Source organism: Oncorhynchus tshawytscha, linkage group LG11, assembly GCF_018296145.1.
Source record: "Oncorhynchus tshawytscha isolate Ot180627B linkage group LG11, Otsh_v2.0, whole genome shotgun sequence".
Lineage (NCBI taxonomy): Eukaryota > Metazoa > Chordata > Actinopteri > Salmoniformes > Salmonidae > Oncorhynchus > Oncorhynchus tshawytscha.
This window is the reverse complement of record NC_056439.1, coordinates 4,989,018-5,013,270: the sequence shown is the minus strand read 5'-3', so window position 1 is coordinate 5,013,270 and position 24,253 is coordinate 4,989,018. Positions and strand designations below refer to the sequence as shown.

The window sequence follows — 24,253 nt, the reverse complement described above, 5'->3', positions numbered from 1 at the left end:
CCATTTGACTGTGTGCTGACTGACTCTGTATTTTTTTTGTCATTGCAGGGACTGAGTTTTCCTTATCTCAGTCAAACCAAAACATTATACTTAATTCTTAAATTGACACTTTTGTATATTTTTTATAATGAACTCCAATAGCTTCATATTGTTAGGTTCTTGAATCACAGTGTTAGAGATGGGCTTGACTATGGTTTTAAAATATCATGTTTGTGTGTACAGCAAAGATTTTCTTATATAAAGCTTTATACTTTTCTGTACAATATGTGTTTACAGTCTGCAGTCCATGAGGACCTGCTGATATCTGGTGTTGCTTGCGGGAGAGACTGAGCCTCTGAAGTGGCTGGTCAAAATCCCTGGCCCTTGATCAGAAGCCTTCGCTTTTCCTTCCCGAGTCAGAACAAGGACCCAACCACGATTGACAGAGACTCCACCACCACACGGAACACAACCAGTGGACAGGTGGACTGAACAACCTCAGTCCTGGTGGTCATCAGAGAGACAGAAGCTCCAGTCAGGGATCCAGTCTGCAGCCCAGAACATTCTCTTCACAGTCTCAGTGCATGGTTACCCCACAAATACAGACAGGGTCAGGTTGAGCGTTCACCATGAGAGGTACCTAGCCTATAACACGGCACACAATCCCAACAACACCCAAACAATGGCTAGAGGTCAAGGAGGGAGGTCAAATACTAACCACCTGAGGGTGGTGGCTGCTGCTACCTCTGGTGTCATTGAGTCATAACGTGGGAGGCCGAGCATTTGGACAGATACTGTCAACCTGTACGCCTGCCCTAAGTGTGGGAAGCGCTTTGCTGAGGCAAACTATGTGAAGATGCACCAGACCGTTCACACCAATGAGAGGCCCTTCAAGTGCAAACGATGTTAGAGCTTCTCCTTCCTGACTAACCTTACCAGACACAGGAGTGTCCACAACAGGGAGAAATTGTGGCAGTGTGGCTTGAGATGTACACAGTGGATATCTGGGAACTATTCTTTAGCGCTGACATATTATAGTTATCATGTGAAGTGTCTTAGGGTAAGGGGGGTAATTAACCACATACCCCTCATTAACCCTTTGGTAACTTATCATTTGAAACAGTCTTGTGTAAATACATGTTTTTAGAGAGACAGTGAACCTAAGCTAGAAAAGTATAGTTGAATATTTACTTTACTGAGGTGATGTAAATGGAATAGTAATTTGATTATTTTCTACTATATTCTTGCTAACACACTGTTCTTTCTAAGCGGCACCTTATTTCAAAGAACAGCGCGCAGACCTTTTTATTTAACCACACCCTTTGCGCTGCTATGAGGTAAACCAGATTACTGAAGAAAGCCGTTGGTGAGACGCTGGAGAGCGAGCGCAAGTGCTATTTAAAGCTGAAAGTGCGTCCAGTACAGTACTGAGAAGGATGAGTGGACAACAGTGAAGTCTAAGAATGGAACGAAAAGAGCTCAAATTGTTGTGGAAAGTGAGTCTGATGAATCGTTTATTTTTGGATCAAGTTTTTGGGATGAGGATGTTCACTTTGGAAACTATTTTGGAGTCAGGGTGGTGAATAAGTGGATGCAGTCAGTAACCAGGAGTCGTATATCTAAAGGGCAAAAGGAGCGTGCATCGTGGCTCGCGAAATCATCTACCCATGAAGTGGACAGCTTTGATTTTTCAGAACAGGGCAACGGTAAAAGTATCATCTCTGGCATCGCGACATTAGTATCTCAGGGTGAAAAGTCCAGGTGTAGTTCATGTACGTCTCTTGACCCGTATGGTGGATGGGGAAAACCGAGCAAATTTGATCTGTATTACTGTTGTTTATTAAGAGTATCTCCCGACCATGTAAAGCTGGGATATATTAGCGGACTTAACTCCACGGTGAAGGAAGTTGTTTGAATGTTAAATGACGAGACAGAGGCATTGATGCGAGTAACCAGTCTTGTTCAGTACATGACAACACATCCGGGTATCTCAAGCACCCCGGTAAAACAAAAGAGTTGCAGTAATGAACATTTACCAACAGATGGCATCACTGTGCCATCTTACACCCATAACATAAGTTTTCTGATGAACTTCACCACTAGTTGCCATCTTAGAGCAACAGCAATGAGCAAACAGTCAGTGGGTGTATTTGATTATCATTTACTGTAAAAGTAAGGATTTCAGCAAACAAATAAAGTCACAGAACTACCGTGGACAAACACGTGCAATGTGGGCGTTTGATATATGTTGTTTTTGTTGAAAGTATTGACAATATGCAATTGTCATATTTCAGTAAAAGTAAAGATACCTTGATTGAAAATTACTCAAGTAAAAGTCACCCAGTAAAATCCAAAGCATTTGGTTTTAAATATACTTAAGTATCAAAAGTAAATGTAATGGCTAAAATATACATAAGTATTGAAAGTGAACTTATAAATTCAAATTCCATTTTATTTAAAAAAATGGTGCCATCTGGTTTGTGTGTTTTTTTTATTTACGGATAACCAGGGGCACACCAACATTAATTTACAAACTAAGCATGCGTTTAGACAGCCGGCCAGAATTGAGCAATTTTCTGTCATGCTAGCGATTCTTTGACGAGTACTTTGACTGTCACGGAAAATCTATGGAGTAAAACGTACTTTTTTTTTTAGTGATGTAGTGTAGTAAAAGTAGTCAAATATAAATAGTAAAGTACAGACACCCCCAAAAATGACTTAAGTACTTTACACCACTGTTCATCAGAAACTTACTTCACTTGGGAGTTTATTCCCCTCGGATAAATAAAAGCCACGCCATGAGAGCGTTCGTGGAAACGCGCGTTTCAAGTGTTTGCAGACGGGAGGGTATGTTATTGAAGTGTCTGAATGTAAAATGTTGCAACTGCGGTGGGCATCATATTCCCGACTTCCATGAGTGCCCTGTTAGGGTGAAAGAGTTTGAGGTGTCAAGGATCAGGGCTGTCCAGCAGATCTTCTATGTGGAGCTGGGGAGAGAGTCTAATGGGCCAGTGGATGCACAACATTTACAACAGTAAATGTTCCCTCGTCAGTCAAGAGATCTGGATACAGTCATTGTGTAGGTGGATTTTGTAACACTTATTGACACATTTATTAAATTGTATTGTTCAAGTGTCCAATAAATCATTGTCTGTGGCTGAAAAGTATTAGGGGCATCGATATTTCATGGCAGAAGCACGGGCAAGGATACTGTCGTTGGGAGATGGCACGACCTCCCAGGCTCTTTTCTCAGCCTGTGTAGGGACCTGATTAGAATGTTTGATTTGAACAGAAAAGCAGGTTGATTTCGAAGTTATTTTTTTTGTCGTTTAACTTATCCACCCATACAGTAGGTGGCGGCATGCACTTCAAATTGTTGCGAAAGCCATTAAACCAGAGAGGAAGAATAAAAAATAATTCGTCAGTATAAACGGAAGTTAACATTGACCCAATAACAATCTTACATTTAGCGTTTTTATTGTTATTTAGACGTTTATTAACACCCTGGAACTCAATATGAATCCCTCGACTGCACAGCGTCACATATTTACACCTGGTAGTCTTTAATTCGCGTTGTCGACAGGACGATATATGTTTTCTAGCTAGCTAGCTGCTAACAATGGCTAACTGTATGGTTTTTCACACTCAAATAGCCTCCATCATGGAGGTGCTAGCGAATGCAGCTGTAGCAGAGATCTGTAAAATCGTGGACGACGACTATGCAGTGGTTCGTTTGGAAATAACTCAAAGCCATAAAGAAAACAGGGGATTGCGGAGGAAACTACAGCTACTGGAACTGAAGATGGCACGGGAGCGCGCAGAGAAGACAGCGCGGGAGCGCGTCCTCACCAGTCGTCCCAGTAGTGTGAAACTCCTCGACCGATACAGAGGAATGGCAAGGGGTACATTTTGATGTTGCACAAGGCCGAGGCTGTCGCCCCGTTCCTCTCTGCGCATGTTCAGATGTGTGACCAAGAATTGGATTTTGTTTAGTGTTTGGATAGTATGCAATATTTACCCTGTTTACCTAGTCATCTTGCAAATGTTTATTTATTTATTTATTTATTTTTTAACAAAATATCATATTCTATATAATATTGTAACCAGATTCTTGATTTACTGAATGTCGTGTTGTCAAACTCAATTAAACATAATATGCATGGAACAATAAATAGTTATGGAAGTTACAAGAAGTGTCACCTTCCATCCTAGACAGTTCCAACAGTGTACAATTGAGCATTGACAGTACCTAATTTAACCACTAATTTCCCCCAATCACACTTTCAGGCGAAGGACATCTCACTCGAGGCCACAGGAGCTTTGCGAAGCCAGCAGGACATAACACGTTTAGAGATGACCAACCAATCACTGTTGATGAGGGGAGTGGAACCTCAACCCAGCATGTTATCGTGATACAGGTTAGTGTAACAGTGTAACATAAGAAATTACAGTGCATCGAATGTGGCCCGTTTATTTCAGAAAGGCTCCCCTCGGCTATTAATTTGCTTACATGTACATTCTTATATCTAACATATGGGAACTTGTGAAACTTAGATATTGTTATCCAATTAAACAAATTTACTGGTAATAATAACATCTCCTTGTGTCAGTCTGCAGAGGCTGCAGTCACTGGGGTGAAGCTGGAGAGGTCTGAAGGAGAGGAGGACCCACGGCACAGCAGAGACATCCAGACTGGAGCGTCCCATGTAGCCACGGAGGACCTCACCGCCATCGCGCCCAGGACCCGAAGCAGAATCACGGAGGTCAGTGGAACGCCGAACGCCGTCCTCAAGTCAGAGACGGACACATAGACTTTAATTGTAACACAAAGACTTTTACACACAGGATCTGACCACAGGTCAGACCCAGAGGGGCTGGGGCGACTGGGCTGTCCTGTTCTCAGCTCAGATTATTTACTTTACGGTAACCCGAGCCTGAGGACTGTTCATTCCCATCGAGACTCAGGTGACGTGTTAAAGGCTGGCAGTGATCTGTCTTGTTCTTACACTACAGAGATGGACTCTGGCAACATATCCTTGGGTTTAGAGACACACACTGATCTGTCTAGAGGAGACTGGAACCACTACAGTAGTAGTGTGTACTATGAAGGGTGCCTAGATAAGAGGTTATAGTCATTGATGAAGTGACTGAAAGTGGAGGGTGATGCTCCTCCCACATGGAATGTGGATGAGACTCACTTAGGAGAAGGACACTCACAAGGCAGAGATTTCTTAGAGTACAGGGAAAGCTTAGAGACAAATCCAAATGTCGCGACCCACTCCCCTTTACACACACTCAGGGATCGAGACCCAGTGTCCACGTTGATGGGGCCTTTCAATTCACATGGCCGCCATGTCCTTTTTGATGAGCTATTGAACTCAAACAACAGGGTTAGAGCCCAGGCTCAGGGAGGGGGAGCAACATCAGGCAGTAGTAAAGAGAAACGGTTCCTCTGCATGTTCTGTAACAAAGGCTTCAGCTGCCTCCAGAATGTAAAGACCCACCAGAGGGTCCACACAGGGGTGAAACCCTTCAGCTGTACCCAGTGTCATATGTCCTTCAGCCAGGCCTGCAACCTGAAGAGGCACCAGAGGGTCCACACAGGGGAGAAACCCTTCAGCTCTACCAAGTGTCAGATGAGGTTCACCCACTAGAACAAGCTAAAGATGCATCTGAAGGTCCACACAGGAAAAAGGCTGTTTGCCTGTTTGCGCTGCAGGAAGAGGTTCTCAGAGAGGAGATACCTCAGGATACACAGGCAGAAAAAACATTCCACTCTATAACATAGAAAGTAACCATTCCACTCCATAGCTTCTGACGTTTAGATCAAATCCTGCATTAAAGATTCATTTTCATTGTCAGCAGAAAATATCCACAGGTGCATTTAGAATAGTGAGATGAACATATTTCAGTGTTGAATATTCCTGGGTAGAATATTGCATCCAGACATTGTGATATATAAGGCCTATATAAGCCTAAAAAGTCTGTTACATATTGTGTTTGTACTGTGTAGGCTATATGATGTTCAAACAGATTGAGACATATTTTAAATGTACATTTTAGCAGGCACTCTTATCCACAGTGAATTACAGTTAATGCATTCATTTTAAGAAAGCTGGGCTAAATAACCACGTAACACTGTCGTAGCAAGTACATTTCCTTAAAGTACTTACCAGCAAAGTCAGTGCTAGTAGGAAGACTCATTCCTTTTTGGAAGGGACTCTGCTGTTCTAGCTTCAGGGGGAAGCTGGTTCCATCATTGGGGTGTCAGGACAGAGAAGAGCTTTGACTGGTCTGAGCAAGAGCTGACCACTTGTAAGGGTGGGGCGGTAAAGAGACCAAAGGTGCCAGAATGGAGTGCTTGGATTGGGGTGTAGGATTTGAGCATAGCCTGAAGGTAGGGAGGGGCAGTTCACTTTGCTGCTCTGTAGGCAACCATCATGGTCTTGTAGTGGATACGAACTTTGACTGGAAGCCAGTGGAGTGTGCCGAGGAGCTTGGAGACATGGGAGAACTTGGCGGACTGCAGCGTTCTAGATAAGTTTCAGGGGTTTGATGGCACAGGAGGGGAGCCAGACAGACAGCCAACAGAGCGCTTCAGAAGTCTAGACGGGAAATGACAACTGCGTGGATTAAGGCCTGCTCCGCTTCTTGTGTGAGTAAGGGTCGTACTCTACGGATGTTGTAGAGCATGAACCTTGGAGCGGGGTAGGCCTTCCCTGGGAGGAAGAGCTGTTCCATCTTGTCAAGGTTGAGCTTGAAGTGGTGGGCAGACATCCAAGCTGAGATGTCTGCCAGGTACTCAGAGATACGTGTGTATGTGTGGTTTTCATATGGTGTATTTAACAATTGTTAATATTTAATAAACACTGACTTTTCTATGACTTTTATTGAGACTCTCTTTAGTATATATCACATCTGATCTCACCCTATTCTACATACACCCAAGAGCACTTTATAACTAATATACACTAAATATACCTACACAAACCCAGACACTAACAAACACCTACTGTACATGTCAAAATAGTTTAGTCAGGGTTTGTCTGACTTGACTTATGATAACTGACTTACAGTGGGGCAAAAGAGTATTTAGTCAGCCACCAATTGTGCAAGTTCTCCCACTTAAAAAGATGAGAGGCCTGTAATTTTCATCATAGGTACACTTCAACTATGACAGACAAAATGAGAATGTCTGATTTTTTTTTAAATGAATTTATTTGCAAATTATGGTGGAAAATAAGTATTTGGTCACCTACAAACAAGCAAGATTTCTGGCTCTCACAAACCTATAACTACTTCTTTAAGAGGCTCCTCTGTCCTCCACTCATTACCTGGATTAATGACACCTGTTTGAACTTGTTATCAGTATAAAAGACACCTGTCCACAACCTCAAACAGTCACACTCCAAACTCCACTATGGCCAAGACCATAGAGCTGTCAAAGGACACCAGAAACAAAATTGTAGACCTGCACCAGGCTGGGAAGACTGAATCTGCAATAGGTAAGCAGCTTGGTTTGAAGAAATCAACTGTGGGAGCAATTATTAGGAAATGGAAAACATACAAGACCACTGATAATCTCCCTCGATCTAGGGCTCCACGCAAGATCGCAACCCGTGGGGTCAAAATGATCACAAGAACGGTGAGCAAAAATCCCAGAACCACACGGGGGGACCTAGTGAATGACCTGCAGAGAGCTAGGACCAAAGTAACAAAGCCTACCATCAGTAACACACTACACCGCCAGGAACTGAAATCCTGCAGGGCCAGACGTGTCCCCCTGCTTAAGCCAGTACATGTCCAGGCCCTTCTGAAGTTTGCTAGAGAGCATTTGGATGATCCAGAAGAAGATTGGGAGAATGTCATATGGTCAGATGAAACCAAAATATAGCTTTTTGGTAAAAACTCAACTCGTCGTGTTTGGAGAACAAAGAATGCTGAGTTGCATCCAAAGAACACCATACCTACTGTGAAGCATGGGGGTGGAAACATCATGCTTTGGGGCTGTTTTTCTGCAAAGGGACCAGGACGACTCATCCGTGTAAAGGTAAGAATGAATGGGGCCATGTATCGTGAGATTTTTCGTGAAAACCTCCTTCCATCAGCAAGGGCATTGAAGATGAAACGTGGCTGGGTCTTTCAGCATGACAATGATCCCAAACACACCGCCCGGCAACGAAGGAGTGGCTTCGTAAGAAGCATTTCATGGTCCTGGAGTGGCCGAGCCAGTCTCCAGATCTCAACTGCATAGAAAATCTTTGGAGGGAGTTGAAAGTCCGTGTTGCCCAGCAACAGCCCCAAAACATCACTGCTCTAGAGGAGATCTGCATGGAGGAATGGGCCAAAATACCAGCAACAGTGTGTGAACCTTGTGAAGACTTACAGAAAACTTTGACCTCTGTCATTGCCAACAAAGGGTATATAACAAAGTATTGAGAAACTTTTGTTATTGACCAAATACTTATTTTCCACCATAATTTGCAAATTAATAAAAAAATCCTACAATGTGATTTTCTGGGGGGAAAAATTCTCATTTTGTCTGTCATAGTTGAAGTGTACCTATGACGAAAAATTACAGGCATCTTTTTAAGAGGGAGAACTTGCACAATTGGTGGCTGACTAAATACTTTTTTGCCCCACTGTATATTTACCCACAACATATGTCCACCATGATGTGTTTAAAAACAATCAAGTCCTTCTGAAACTACAGTATAGGACTCAAACATAGTGGGGATGGGTAAACACTCCTGAGCCATACTTGTGAACATTAGAAACTGTTTAAATGTAAACAGTTACTCTGTTTCTGTGTGTTAACCAATTAAACTAATTGATTTACTTGCACGTGATAGTAGGTTATTGTTTATTTATTTAACTAGGCAAGTCCGTTAAGAACAAATTCTTATTTTACAATGACTGTCTACCCCGGCCAAACCCTCCCCTAACCTGCCCTATGGGACTCCTGATCACTGCCGGTTTTGATACCGGGGTCGGGCCTGTAGTGACGCCTCTAGCACTGAGATGCAGTGCCTTAGACCACTGCGCAACTCGGAAGACAAATTGTAGCTGGTCCCATCAGATAACCTTCCACACGTTAGTCCGATGCGAACCTCACCAGATGACAGTGATTATTTCCTGGAACAAGTTCTGCATCAGCCAATTATAAATGTTGACGTAGATTGAGGTGAACAAACACGAGCATAATAGCGACCTTAAAGTCAAACACTCATTATTATCCTACAGATGGCAGTATTGCAGTAACAGTGTTATTTTTTAAAAGTTGATCACGAGTCCGGACTCAAACCCACGTTGGCGAGCATCCACACTAGAGGAAAGTTTATCGTTTATCTTCTAAAGCAGGGCAGGTCCTAGCTTTTGGGGGACTTGGTTGGGGGGCCCACCACCCCACGGCAAAACATTTTGTGCCCTTTGACGGTAGAGAGAATTTCAGTTTTGAAGTTGCTGTATTCTACACATTTTGCCATGGGGTTCAGGGCGTTTATACCTTGGACCGGCCCTGTTCTACAATACACCAGTCAATCAACTGATCAACGCATCCTACTGCACGCTGTAGGCCTATTAATAAGGTGGTAACACAAGACCATTCACTGCTTTCAGGGTGTGTTCATAGTCAGAGAGAACTGAAAGTAAGAAGCGAGATATTATGCTTACACTAATTGTGTGAAGAGGAAGTGCAGGCAAAACCCTGTAAATGAAGATTACCAATACATTTTATGAGTAGGTTCTTATTCCTGTTGCTGACTGACACACAGGCTACTGGCACTGCTGCATAAATCATCATTGCTACTATAGGCTATATTACATAGAATTGAAGGCTTACATTTACAATGTTTTAGATGCATTCTTATAATCTAATTTTTCACATATGCGTTATTTGAGTCGAGGGCCCACAGTGGAGTGCTTTTTCCGTAAATGCAATCCTTGCCCCGAGGGGGATTCGAACTCGCAGCCATCGTACCTTGCCATCTCTGGGCTTACTGTCTTAGTGGATTACACCACCAATTAGTGATGGCAGTAAGGGTAAATTACAACTATTTGACAAGACCACGAGCATCTTCAACCTTTTTTAAAACGATGAATGAATATTAACTTACATGTTGTACAACCTACATCTTTATTGCTGAACATTGTCTAACATTACTACTAACAGCTAGTAGCCTTGTCAAGGATGCATCAATGCAAGATTGGCATATGTTGTTACAGACCAACGAAACAAAAGGCAACCTTGAATTTGTTGGTTTAAAATATCCCTTGTGTCCAGGGTTGACCTATTTTAAGAAATACAATTTGTTGGTGGATATAAAGTCTAAGATCTTTGATAGGCTGATGTGGAATTTTGTTCCAGGAAATAATCAGTCATCTGGTGAGGTTAGCATAGGGCTAACGTGTACCAGGTTATCTGATGGGACCAGCTACAATGCAGCGTTCTATCACGTGCAAGTAAATTGACAATTTTAACTGGCTGATGCACATTTTGTGACAGAGCAACTGTTTGAATTTAATGTTAGTTTCTAATGTTCACAAGTATGGCTCATCCATCATTAAAGTGTGTTTATTATCTGTGTGTACGTACCTGAGGGAGTGTCTGTTTGTGTAATCTGTATTACAACTCTCTTCCAGGAGGAGGAGGGTCCAGAGGTGCTGCTGGTGAAGGAGGAGGGGTGTGAGGAGGGTCTGGGGAACCCAGAGGGGACCATGGTCATGGAGGACAACCAGACTACACCTCCTCCTGAACCCACAGAGGAACCAGCTGAGCAGCACAGGACCACACACAGTCTCACTGAGGTGAGCCCACTAAACTACTATCTGAATGGTATTAGTTCGGGGCCTGTATCCACAAAGCCTCTCAGAGTAGAAGTCAGTTTAGCCTTTTAGATCATAATGAATAAGATCATATGGAAAGATCCTAGATCAGCACTCCTACTCTGAGACTCTTTGTGGATACGGGCCGAGGTCTTCATACATGTTGTCTTAAGTGTGGGACCATGCCTTTGAATTATCAAACCATTAAAGAGTGACAAGTAATCAAATCAACTAACATGTTTGTATAGTACTCATAGCAATCACTCATTATCCAATCAGAAGATGCTCCATAGCAGGGTGCTCATATCAGATTTCTTGATCCAACATCCTCTCACTCTGTATCTCCTACAGTCAGTAGACATGGAGGATGGGAAGCCTGATCTGCTACTAGTCAAAGAGGAGACAATAGAAGACGGACCAGAGAGCATTGATCTGCTGAGTGGACTAAAGATGGGGGAGCAAGGTAAGGGAGAAATACATATAGCCTACATACAGTAATAGATGTTCAATAGGAATAGTGATGCACCTGGCTTTTTTATTTTTCTTCATTCATTAAATCAAATCAATATAACTATAACGTATGAACTTGACTCAAAAAAAACTCCATATGTAGAGTTCTCTGCCATGTTCGTAAAGTCAAACCTCTTCCTGCAGGTGGTTGGCTGGAGGCTAACAGAGGAGACTGGGCGGCCATCTTGGATTCCCAGAACCAGACTGGTGCAGCCAAGGGCCCAGGGGACAATGTCACTGAGCAGGACAGGACTAGAGGCAACATAGTGGAGGTCAGTGGATGGGACAGCGTCCTCAACTCTGGGCTAGGGAACAACACTGTTAAGCACAACCAGAAACAGACAGTCGAATACAAAACAACAACCAAACTTAGTCTCCATGACAGCAGACTGGCTGAGACCAGGGCGAGGTGTAGATTTGGTATGTGGCGAGAGAGAACAGACACAGACTCGGCTAGCGATGCTCCATCCTGCTCCTATAGTTGTGATTCAGAGAGACTGATGGCGCCTCAGGTTTACCCCCTAACAGATGCTGCCTTCAGCCTGCCTTCTGTAGGATCTATCAACTGGAACATGGACCCTGCAACAACACAGATGCTCCCTGGCCTTCATCCTCCTCACACTCTCATAATGTTAAACCAAACCTCAGACAATGCCAGTTCCTCAACACTAAATGGCTACACAAGCCCATTGACAAATGACAGTAGTAATAACGCTATGAGCAGATCCAGTAGTAAAGAGAAGCGCTTCCCGTGTTCATTCTGTGGGAAAGCCTTCAGTTTCCCCAAACAGGTGGAGATCCACCAGAGGATGCACACAGGGGAGAAACCATTTGGCTGCCACCTTTGCCGGGCTAGTTTCTCCCATTCGTCCAACCTGAAGAGGCACCAGAGAGTACACACAGGGGAGAAACCCTACAGCTGTCCCCAGTGTGAGAAGAGGTTCTCACGCCAGCACGATCTCAAGATGCACCTGAAGGTCCACACTTGAGAGAGGCCATTCAACTGCACGCACTGAAAAAGGTTCTCAAGAGGGGAACAACCTCAGGAGACACCAGCAGAAAATGCACATGACCCATAAATAGTGTATACCCACTAGGTACACCACGTCATTTCAACATATAGAACTGGTTAATATGTGGTAGATAGATTGGAATCTCATTGATCAATGTATTTTCAACTACTCAAAATGACAGCTAATAGTTTGTTGAATTCCCAATGTGTTATCACAGATTTCAACCATCAAAAATTGAAACCAAATTCCAATGGAAAAATGTCAGATTTTTTGGTTTAGTTGTCACTTGTGTTATCACTGAGCTTTCAACCATGGGAATACAATGTCAGATATTGTTATTTATACACAACTTAATGTGTTATGACTGTGATTGATCTAATAGCACTACCAAATGACCACTATTTTTGGACAACTTAAGATGTTGTCCACCGCTTTCAGCCAAGTGTGTAACATCCTAAGGTGTCTGATAATAGTGGTGGAAAATGTTGTATTATTTAGTCAGTACACATACCCCCCCCCATGCCCCCGCAGCTCACCATTTTTAAAGCTAGTTAAGGAGGAAAATTATGCCTTTGCAGCCTGAATGAAGGACGTGATATGTACGAGCCAGTCCACAGGGGAAACGAGTGTATTACCGGGAATGCACATCAATCCTCGACAATAGTGCAGATCTAGCAGCCACTATAGGCTGGCTGTCCTGTAGTGGTGCACTATAGTGGTGCAATTGCCATCATACTTGAGACACTGGCGATCTCATAAAACAACTATCTTAACTTGAAATTGGTGCTGACTATTCGGATATCTCTCTTAGCAACCTAGATGTTGTTTCAGCAATAAGGCATGAGAGCCCGGGAATTATCGTGTGATAATTCCCAACTAAGGGCTGTTCTTATGACCAAGGTGAAGCGAAGGGCTGGGGAAACAGCCCTTAGGAGGGAGTCATCACACAATAGTTCCCAGGTTCTCATGCCTTATTTCTTTCATAAAACATTTGTGAACATACACATACAGTTGAAGTTGGTAGTTTACATACACTTAGGTTGGAGTCATTAAACCTTGTTTTTCAACCACTCCACAAATTTCAAACTATAGTTTTGGCAAGTCGGATAGGACCTCTACTTTGTGCATGACGAAGTAATTTTTCCAACAATTGTTTACAGACAGATTATTTCACTTACAATGAATTATATCACAATTCCAGTGGGTCAGAAGTTTACATACACTAAGTTGACTGTGCCTTTAAACAGCTTGGAAAATTCCAGAAAATGTCATGGCTTTAGAAGCTTCTGATAGGCTAATTGACATCATTTGAGTCGTCAATTGGAGGTGTACCTGTGGATGTATTTCAAGGCCTACCTTCAAACTCAGTGCCTCTTTGCATGACATCATGGGAAAATCAAAAGAAATCAGCCAAGACCTCAGAAAAAAATTTGGAGACCTCCACAAGTCTGGTTCATCCTTGGGAGATCAGCAAGGAAGAAGCCACTGCTCCAAAATTACCATAAAAAAGCCAGAATACGGTTTGCAACTGCACATGGGGATAAAGATGGTAATTTTTGGAGAAATGTCCGGTCTGATGAAATAGAACTGTTTGGTCATAATGACCATCGTTATGTTTGGAGGTTAAAGGAGGAGGCTTGCAAGCCGAGGAACACCATCCCAACCGCGAAGCACGGCAGTGGCACCATCATATTGTGGGGGTGCTTTGCTCCAGGAGGGACTGGTGCACTTCACAAAATAGATGGCATCATGAGGCAGGAACATTGTGGATATATTGAAGCAACATCTGAAGACATCAGTCAGGAGGTTAAAGCTTGGGATGCAAATGGGTCTTCCAAATGGACAATGACCCCAAGCATACTTCCAAAGTTGTGGCAAAAAGAAGAAAGTCAAAGACCTCAGAAAATAAAGTCTGGTTCATCCTTGGGAGCATTTTCCAAACGCCTGAAGGTACAACGTTCATCTGTACAAACAATAGTACGCAAGTATAAATACCATGGGACCAAGCAGCCATCATACCGCTCAGGAAGTAGACGTGTTCTGTCTCCTAGAGATGAACTTACTTTGGTGCGAAAAGTGCAAATCAATCCCAGAACAACAGCAAAGGACCTTGTGAAGATGCTGGAGGAAACGGGTACAAAATTATCTTTATCCACAGTAAAACGAGTCCTATATCGACATAACCTGAAAGCCCACTCAACAAAAAAGAAGCCACTGCTCCAAAACCGCCATAAAAAAGCCAGACTACGGTTTGCAACTGCACATGGGGAGAAATATCGTACTTTTTGGAGAAATGTCCTCTGGTCTGATGAAATAGAACTGTTTGGCCATAATGACCATCGTTATGTTTGGACGAAAAAGGGGGATGCTTGCAAGCCGAAGAACACCATCCCAACTGTGAAGCATGGGGGTGGCAGAATCATGCTGTGGGGCTGCTTTGCTGCAGGAGGGACTGGTGCACTTCACAAAATAGATGGCACGATGAGGCAGGAAAATTATGTGGATATATTGAAGTAACATCAAGACATCAGTCAGGAAGTTAAAGCTTAGTCGCAAATAGGTCTTCCAAATGGACAACGACCCAATCATACTACCAAAGTTGATTCAAAATGGCTTAAGGACAACAAAGTCAAGGTATTAGAGTGGCCATCACAAAGCCCTGACCTCAATCCTATAGAAAATGTGTGGGCAGAACTGAAAAAGCATGTGTGAGAAAGGAGGCCTACAAACCTGACCCAATTACACCAGCTCTGTCAGGAGGAATGGGCCAAAATGCACCCAACTTATTGTGGGAGGCTACCCAAAACGTTTGACCCAAGTTAAACAATTTAAAGGCAATGCTACCGAATACTAATTGAGTGTATGGAAATTTCGGACCCATTGGGAATGTGATGAAAGAAATAAAAGCTGAAATAAATCACTCTACTATTATTCTGACATTTCACATTCTTAAAATAAAGTGGTGATCGTAACTGACCTAAGACAGGGAATTTTTACTAGTAATAGTCAATGATGAATATCAAGCTAAGTAGGGCTGAGCTTGTAGATAGATCAACTCTCTAGTAGTAGGTGCTGCCCAGACTATTGTTTAAAAAAGTTTTTTTTATAGTGGATATTACATTGAAGATGTCTTTGTTTCAAAGGTAAAAATAAAAACAATTATACATTCACGACTTGTTTCAAATCCAATGTATTTTCCACGTAGATTCCATGTCACAATACTTTGACAAATTATGTTGAAACAACGTTGAATTAACCAGTTTGTGCCCAGTGGGTAGTGATGTGTAATATAGTACTAGTTAGTTTCTTGTAGTTCATTCTGTTGGTGTTGGACGTAGCTGGGAACTGGATGAACAGAGGAAAGAATGAGTATATTGAGGCAGAGTAGATGTCTGTCACTTTTCATCACTTTAGCATTTTTACACATTTTGTCCCTTTTTATGTTTTACAATTTGCCTTAATTCATGTCCCTTTTTTCTCCCCAGGTGTTTTAGACAATCATAGTGACAATCATAGTGACAATCATAGGCGCGAACCCAGGGACTCTGATGGCACAACTGGCGCTCCTGGTGCGATACATCCCCCTACCAAGCCCTCCCTAACCCGGACGACGCTAGGCCAATTGTGCAGTACCGACCTTAACCATTGCGCCACCCGGGAGGCCAATTCATGTTTATTTGACATGAAGCTGTGTGTAATGTTGAACCTTTTCCAAAGTATTCTCAAATTCATTTGATCAAAGCGAGGGTACCATAGTGAGAAGTTATTCTACTTGTCATGTATCGTTTTATGCAATCATAAAAATGATTCTAATGCCATTTTGTTTAAAAGAAATACTAAATTGACTCTGCTGACTAACTTGGTTATTTTGTATCATTTGCAGACTGTTTGGACTTCTCTGTCTGTCTCTGTATATTACTCAGCAAAAAAAGAACCGTCCCTTTTCAGGACCCTGTCTTTCAAAGATAATTCATAAAAATCCAAATAACTTCACAGATCTTCATTGTAAAGGGTTTAAACACTGTTTCCCATGCTTGTTCAATGAACCATAAACAATTAATGAACCTGCACCTGTGGAACGGTCGTTAAGACACTAACAGCTTACAGACCGTAGGCAATTTAAGGTCACAGTTCTGAAAACTTAGGACACTAAAGAGGCCTTCCTACTGACTCTGAAAAACACAAAAAGAAAGATGCCCAGGTTCCCTGCTCATCTGCGTGAACGTGCCTTAGGCATGCTGCAAGGAGGCATGAGGATTGCAGATGTGGCCTGGGTAATAAATTGCAATGTACGTGTTGTGAGACGCCTAAGACAGCGCTACAGGGAGACAGGGTGGACAGCTGATCGCCCTCGCAGACCACGTGTAACAACACCTGCACAGGATCAGCACATCCGAATATCACACCTGCGGGACAGGTACAGGATGGCAACAACAACTGCCCGAGTTACACTGGGAACGCACAATCCCTCCATCAGTGCTCAGACTGTCCGCAATAGGCTGAGCGAGGCTGGACTGAGGCAGGTAAGGCCGGTCCTCACCAGCCCTCACCGGTAACAACGTCGCCTATGGGCACAAACCCACCGTAGCTGGACCTGACAAGACTGGCAAAAAGTGCTCTTCACTGACGAATCGCGGTTTTGTCTCACCAGGGGTGATGGCCGGATTCGTGTTTATCGTCGAAGGAATGAGCGTTACACCGAGGCCTGTACTCTGGAGCGGGAGCGATTTGGAGGGAGGGTCCATCATGGTCTGGGGCAGTGTGTCACAGCATCATCAGACTGAGCTTGTTGTCATTGCAGGCAATCTCAACGCTGTACGTTACAGGGAAGACAACCTCCTCCCTTGTGGTAACCTTCCTGCGAGCTTATCCTGACATGACCCTCCAGCATGACAATGCCACCAGCCATACTGCTCGTTCTGTGCGTGATTTCCTACAAGACAGGAATGTCAGTGTTCTGCCATGGCCAGCAAAGAGCCCGGATCTCAATCCCATTGAGCATGTCTCCGACCAGTCTTGGATCAGAGGGTGATTGCTAGGGCCATTCCCCCCCAGAAATGTCTGGGAACTTGCAGGTGCCTTGGTGGAAGAGTGGGGTAACATCTCACAGCAAGAACAGGCAAATCTGGTGCAGTCCATGAGGAGATGCACTGCAGTACTTAATGCAGCTGGTGGCCAGACCAGATACTGACTTTTACTTTTTTATTTTGACACCCCCCCCTTTGTTCAGGGACACATTATTCCATTTCTGTTAGTCACATGTTTGTGGAACTTGTTCAGTTTATGTCTGTTAAATCTTATGTTCATACAAATATTTACACATGTTAAGTTTGCTGACAATAAACGCAGTTGACCGTGAGAGGACATTTTTTTTTGCTGAGTTATTTATATTTATATAACAAACTCCATATTGTTAGGTTCTTAAATCACAGTGTTAGAGATGGGCTTGACTGTGGTTAACATTTTGTATCTTGCCATGTTTGTGTGGACAGGAAAGAGTTTCTTGTATAAATCTTTTTATATGCTCTTCTGAACCATCTTTGTTTACAGTCTCCAGTTCACGAGGACCTACTGATATCTGATGTTACTGGCAGGAGAGACTGGACCTATGAAGCGGCTGGTCACAAACCCTGGCACCAGATCAGGACCATGGATCAGGAACCGTTGCTCTTCCTTTCCGAGTCAGAACCAGGACCCAACCGCAAGGGACAGAGACTCCACTACATAGAACACAAGCAGTGGACAGATGGACTAAGCCACCCCAGTCCTGATGGTCATCAGAGAGACGGAGCTGATAGAGAGAGACCCTCCTGTTCCTATGATACAAACACCACAGTATCCATGATGAACAGAGCAGGTCACCCTGGGCTTCAGCCTTCACAGAGAGTGGTGGGAGACCCCCTTGGTGGTAGTCTATCAGCAAATCTGTCTTCTCCTTCAGGGTCTCATCTAATGCCTAGTGACTGGGTTCATAGGAGACCTGGGTCTAGCCTTCCTCAGTTAACTCATGGTTACCCCACGAATACAGACAGGGTCACGATGGGCGTTCACCACGAGAGGTTCCTAGCCTATAACACAGCACACAATACCAACAACACACAAAATATGACTAGAGGTCAAGGAGGGAGCTCAAAGACTAACCACCTGAGTGTGGTGGATCCTGCTTCTACCTCCTCTGGTGTCAATGCGTCACAATGTGGGAAGTCGAGCATTACGACTGACGCTGACAAGCCGTACGCCTGCCCCACATGTGGAAAACGCTTCGCTCATGCGTACTATGTGAAGACGCATCAAACCGTTCACACCAAGGACAAGCCCTTCAAGTGCAAACTATGTTACAAGAGCTTCTCCTTCCTGACTAGCCTGATCAGACATAGGAGTGTCCACAACGGGGAGAAATTGTAGCAGTGTGGCTTGAGATGTACGCAGGGGATATCCGGGAACTATTCTTTAGCTAAAATATTATAGTTATCATTTGAAGTGTCTTAGGGTAATTAACCACATACCCCTGATTAATCCTTTGTTAACTTGTCATTTGAAACAGGCTTGTGTAAATCTGTTTTTAGAGAGACTGTAAACCTAGGCTAGTTCAAACACAACTGAATAGTTACCATACTTAGTAGACGTAATAAAGTCATTATTTTCAACTCTATTCTTGCTAACACAATTGTCTGGTCTTACCTTGAAATATAGTGATCATGAATAGGAGATTTGATGTATAACGTCATAAGCAGTACCGTATTTCAAAAAACAGCGCGCATAACTTTTTCAATTAACCACACCCTTTGCACTATGACGCCAACCCATAAGATCCTTTTACTTCAGTGTAAACGGAAGTGAACAGTGACCAAGAACATTTTCCACGAAAGCGTTTTTGTTGTTATTTAGACGCTTATTACCAACCTGGAACTCAAAATATGACTAATTTAACTGCACATCATTCCATTAGTTACCTCAGGTAGTGTCTAATTCGCGTTGGAGACAGGACTTGGTTGATAGCTAGCAAGCGTTACCTAAAACTGCTAACAATGGCTAACTGTATGATTTTTCACACTCAAATCGCCTCCATCATGGAGGTACTAGCAAATGCAGCCGTGGCAGATATCTGTAAACTCGTAGACGACGACTATGCAGTGTTTCGTTTGGAAATAACTCAAAGCCAGAAAGAAAACAGGGGATTGCGGAGGAAACTACAGCTACTGGAACTGAAGATGGCGCGGGAGCGCGTCCTCGCTAGTCGTCACAGTAGTGTCAAGATCCTCGACAGACACAGAGGAATGGCAAGAGGTACATTTTTGATGTTGCCGAGGTTGTCGCCCCGTTCCTCTCTGCGCATATGTTCAGATGTGTGAACCAGAATTGGATCTTGGTCAGTGTTTGGATAGTATGCAATACTTATCCTGTTTACCTAGCCATCTTGCAACAACAACACAAATAGTTTGGGACCAGGCTTCTTGCACTAGGACAAAATATTATATTCTAACCAGATTCTGGATTTACTGCATGTCCTGTTGTCAAACTCAATTAAAATAACATGATGCATGGAACAATAAATAGTATATCAAGAAGTTATAAGAAATGTTACCTTACATCCTAGACAGTTTCAATAGTGTACAATATAGCATTGAGCATTGACAGTACCTAATTTAAGCACCTCTTTTCCCCCAATCACTCTCTTAGATGGAGGACATCTCACTCGAGGCCACAGGAGCTTTGTGAAGCAAGCGGCACATAATGCATGTAGAGATGACCAACCAATTACTGTTGATGAGGGGAGTGGAACCTCAACCCAGCATGTTATCGTGATCGAGGTTACTGTCTTAGTGTAACATTAGAATTTACAGTACATCAAATGGCTCCCCTTGGCTATTAATTTGCTTACATGTTCACCCTTACATATCTAACATATTGTAAAACTTCCCTGAGATATTGTTATCCAATTAAACTAATTTACTGGTAATAACCTCCTCTCTTCTTGTGTCAGTCTGCAGATGCAGAGGCTGCTGGTCCTGGGGTCAAGCTGGAAAGGTCTGAAGGAGAGGAGGACCCACCGAACAGCAGAGACATCCAGACTGGAGCGTCCCATGTAGCCACGGAGGACCTCACCGCCACCGCTCCCAGGACCCGATGCAGAATCACGGAGGTCAGTGGAACGCCGAACGCCGTCCTCAAGTCAGAGACTGACACAGAGACTTTAACTGAAACACAAAGACTTTTACACACAGGATCTGACCACAGGTCAGACCCAGAGGGGCTGGGGCGACTGGGCTGTCCTCCTGTTCCCAGCTCAGATTATTTACTTTACGATAACCTGAGCTCGAGGGCGGTTCAAGTTAATTCCCATCGAGACTCGGGTGACGTGTTAGAGGCTGGCAGTGATCTGTCTTGTTCTTACACTACAGAGATGGACTCTGGCAACATATCATTGGGTTTAGAGAGGCAAACTGATCTGTCTAGAGGGGACTGGAACCTGTACAGTAGTAGTGCATACTCTGAAGGGTGCCTAGATAAGAAAGGGGAGGTTATAGTCTTAGATGAGGTGACTGTAAAAGTGGAGGGTGATGTTCCTCTGACATGGAATGTAGACGAGACTCCCTCAGGAGGACACTCACAAGGTAGAGATTTCTTAGATTATAGGGAAACCTTAGAGACAAATCCAAATGTCACGACCCACTCCCCTTTACACACACTCAGGGATCGAAACCCAGTGTCCACGTTGATGGGGCCTTCCAATTCACACGGCCGTGTCCTTTTTGATCAGGTATTGAACTCAAACAACAGATCTAGAGCCCAGGCTCAGGGAGAGGGAGCAACATCAAGCAGTAGTAGAGAGAAACGATTTCTCTGCATGTTCTGTAACAAAGGCTTCAGCTGCATCCAGAAGGTGGAAATCCACCAGAGGGTCCACACAGGAGAGAAACCCTTCAGCTGTACACAGTGTCACATGCGCTTCACCCAGGCTGGTGACTTAAAGAGGCACCAGAGGGTCCACACAGGGGAGAAACCATTCAGCTGTACCCAGTGTCAGATGCGCTTCTCCCACTCGTCCAGCCTGAAGAGGCACCAGAGGGTCCACACAAGGGAAAACCCTAAAGGTACCCCCAGTGTAAGAAGAGTTTCACCAACTAGAACAAGCTAAAGATGCATCTGAAGGTCCACACAGGAAAAAGTCTGTTCGCCTGTACGCACTGCAGGAAGAGGTTCTCCGAGAGGAACTACAGAGAGGAGCTACCTCAAGATACACCAGCAGAGAAAACATTCCACTCTATAACATTGAAAGTAACCATTCCACTCAATAGCCTCTGACGTTTAGATCAAATCCTGCATTATAGACAAAGATTAATTTTCATTGTCAGCAGAAAATATCCACAGATGCATTTAGAATAGTGAGAGTAACATATTTCAGTGTTGAATTTTCCTGGGTAGAATATTGCATCCAGACATTGTGATATATAAGGCATATTATAAGCCTAAAAAGTCTTACATATTGTGTTTGTACTGTGTAGGCTATATGATGTTCATACAGATTGAGACATATTTTAAATGTACATTTTAGTCATTTAGCAGGCACTCTTATCCACAGTGAATTACAGTTAATGCATTCATTTTAAGAAAGCTGGGCTAAACAACCACGTAACACAGTCGTAGCAAGTACATTTCCTTAAATAAAGTACTTAGCAGCAAAGTCAGTGCTAGTAGGAAGACTCATTCTTTTTTGGAAGGGACTCTGCTGTTCTAGCTTCAGGGGGAAGCTGGTTCCATCATTGGGGTGTCAGGACAGAGAAGAGCTTTGACTGGTCTGAGCAAGAGCTGGCCACTTGTAAGGGTGGGACGTTGAAGAGACCAGAGGTGGCAGAATGGAGTGTTTAGATTGTGGTGTAGGATTTGAGCATAGCCTGAAGGTAGGGAGGGGCAGTTCACTTTGCTGCTCTGTAGGCAACCATCATGGTCTTGTAGTGGATACGAACTTTGACTGGAAGCCAGTGGAGTGTGCCGAGGAGCGGGGAGACATGGGAGAACTTGGCGGACTGCAGCGTTCTAGATAAGTTTCAGGGGTTTGATGGCACAGGAGGGGAGCCCATGCAACAGAGCGCTTCAGAAGTCTAGACGGGAAATGACAACTGCGTGGATTAAGGCCTGCTCCGCTTCTTGCGTGAGTAAGGGTCGTACTCTACGGATGTTGTAGAGCATGAACCTTGGAGCGGGGTAGGCCTTCCCTGGGAGGAAGAGTGAGCTTGAGGTGGTGGGCAGACATCCAAGCTGAGATGTCTGCCGGGTACGCAGAGATACGTGTGTATGTGTGGTTTTCATATGGTGTATTTAACAATTGTTTGTTTAATAAACACAATGGGACTTTTCTAAGACTTTTATTGACTCTTTAGTATATATCACATCTGATCCCACTCTATTCTGCAGACACACAACAGCGCTTTATATGCATTATACACTTCAATATAAATACTACACACTAACACCTACTGTTCAAGGTAGTTTAGTCATGTTTGTCTGACTTTTGACATGATAACTGACTTATATTTACCCACAACATCATATTTATGTCCACCATGATGGGTTTAAAAACAATCAAGTCCTTCTGAAACTACAGTATAGGACTCAAACATAGTGGGGATGGGTAAACACTCCTGAGCCATACTTGTGAACATTAGAAACCGTTTAAATTTAAACAGTTACTCTGTTTCACTCATTAATTTACTTGCACGCAATAGTAGGCTACATTGTAGCTGGTCCCATCAGATAACCTACACGTTAGTCCGATGCGAACCTCACCAGAAGACAGTGATTATTTCCTGGAACAAGTTCTGCTTCAGCCAATTATAAATGTTGACGTAGATTGAGGAGAACAAACACGAGCAAAGGAGTGACCTTAAAGTCAAAAACTCATTATTCTCCTACAGATGGCAGTATTGCAGTAACAGTGTTAGTTATTTTTTTAAAGTTGATCACAAGTCCGGACTCAAACCCACATTGGCGAGCATCCACACTCGAGGAAAGTTTATCGTTTATCTTCTAAAGCAGGGCCGGTCCGAGCTTTTGGGGGCCGTAAGCGAGATTTGATTGGGGGGGCCACCACCTCACAGCAAAACATTTTGTGCCCTTTGACGGCAGAGAGAATTTCAGTTTTAAAGTTGCTGTATTTCTACACATTTTGCCATGGGGCTCAGGCCGCTTATGCCTTGGACCGGCCCTGTTCTAAAATACACCTGTCAATCAACTAATGAACGCATCCCACTGCACGCTGTAGGCCTATTAATAAGGTGGTAACAAATCAAATTCAAATCAAATGTATTTATATAGCCCTTTGTACATCAGCTGATATCTCAAAGTGCTGTACAGAAACCCAGCCTAAACCCCAAACAGCAAGCAATGCAGGTGTTGAAGCACATTGGCTAGGAAAAACTCCCTAGAAAGGCCAAAACCTAGGAAGAAACCTAGAGAGGAACCAGGCTATGAGGGGTGGACAGTCCTCTTCTGGCTGTGCCGGGTGGAGATTACAACAGAACATGGCCGAGATGTTCATAAATGACCAGCATGTTCAAATAATAGGTCTGGGACAGGTAGCACATCCGGTGAACAGTTCAGGATTCCATAGCAGCCGTCAGAACAGTTGAAACTGGAGCAGCAGCACGGCCAGGTGGACTGGGGACAGCAAGGAGTCATCATGCCAGGTAGTCCTGAGGCATGGTCCTAGGGCTCATGTCCTCCGAGAGAGAGAAAGAAAGAGAGAATTAGAGAGAGCATACTTAAATTCACACAGGACACCGGATAAGACAGGAGAAGTACTCCAGATATAACAAACTGACCCTAGCCCCCCGACACATAAACTACTGCAGCATAAATACTGGAGGCTGAGACAGGAGGGGTTAGGAGACACTGTGGCCCCATCCGATGATACCCCCGGACAGGAC

General features: G+C 43.7%; 3 protein-coding genes across 6 annotated transcripts in view; all 3 read left to right on the top strand.

The window, feature by feature from the left end:
• LOC112232375 overlaps nt 1-24,253 on the top strand; it is a 232,714-nt gene that overhangs the window by 71,630 nt on the left and 136,831 nt on the right. The window contains exons 1-3 of one of the 4 annotated variants that reach the window (XM_042330452.1): nt 19,057-19,613; nt 20,007-20,137; nt 20,311-20,469. The exons of 2 other annotated variants lie outside the window; for them this stretch is intronic. In XM_042330452.1, coding sequence (XP_042186386.1) covers nt 19,355-19,613; nt 20,007-20,137; nt 20,311-20,469 — 549 coding nt within the window. In that variant the 5' untranslated portion in view covers nt 19,057-19,354. Of the gene's footprint in view, nt 1-19,056; nt 19,696-20,006; nt 20,138-20,310; nt 20,470-24,253 lie in introns of those variants that run through there. One more of the 4 variants, XM_042330455.1, reaches the window with a different exon arrangement.
• On the top strand, nt 3,382-6,144 carry LOC112232437. The gene is made up of 4 exons (XM_024399450.2): nt 3,382-3,881; nt 4,267-4,397; nt 4,590-4,742; nt 4,825-6,144. The coding sequence occupies exons 1-4, from the start codon at nt 3,599-3,601 to the stop codon at nt 4,915-4,917; spliced, it is 660 nt and encodes a 219-aa protein (XP_024255218.1). The 5' UTR covers nt 3,382-3,598; the 3' UTR covers nt 4,918-6,144.
• On the top strand, nt 11,224-18,976 carry LOC112232171 (zinc finger protein 329-like). Its single transcript, XM_042330571.1, has 3 exons — nt 11,224-11,266; nt 11,458-11,585; nt 17,877-18,976. Exons 1-3 carry the CDS (start codon nt 11,254-11,256, stop codon nt 18,729-18,731), a joined length of 996 nt encoding a protein of 331 aa, XP_042186505.1. The 5' UTR covers nt 11,224-11,253; the 3' UTR covers nt 18,732-18,976.

Coding starts and splice junctions, on each gene's coding strand:
- LOC112232171 (XM_042330571.1), top strand. Junction 11,586..17,876: donor CTAGAGGCAACATAGTGGAG/GTCAGTGGATGG, acceptor CTTTGTTTACAG/TCTCCAGTTCACGAGGACCT.
- LOC112232437 (XM_024399450.2), top strand. CDS start 3,599: ATGGCTAACTGTATGGTTTTTCACACTCAAATAGCCTCCATCATGGAG. Junction 3,882..4,266: donor ATACAGAGGAATGGCAAGGG/GTACATTTTGAT, acceptor TCACACTTTCAG/GCGAAGGACATCTCACTCGA. Junction 4,398..4,589: donor AGCATGTTATCGTGATACAG/GTTAGTGTAACA, acceptor TCCTTGTGTCAG/TCTGCAGAGGCTGCAGTCAC.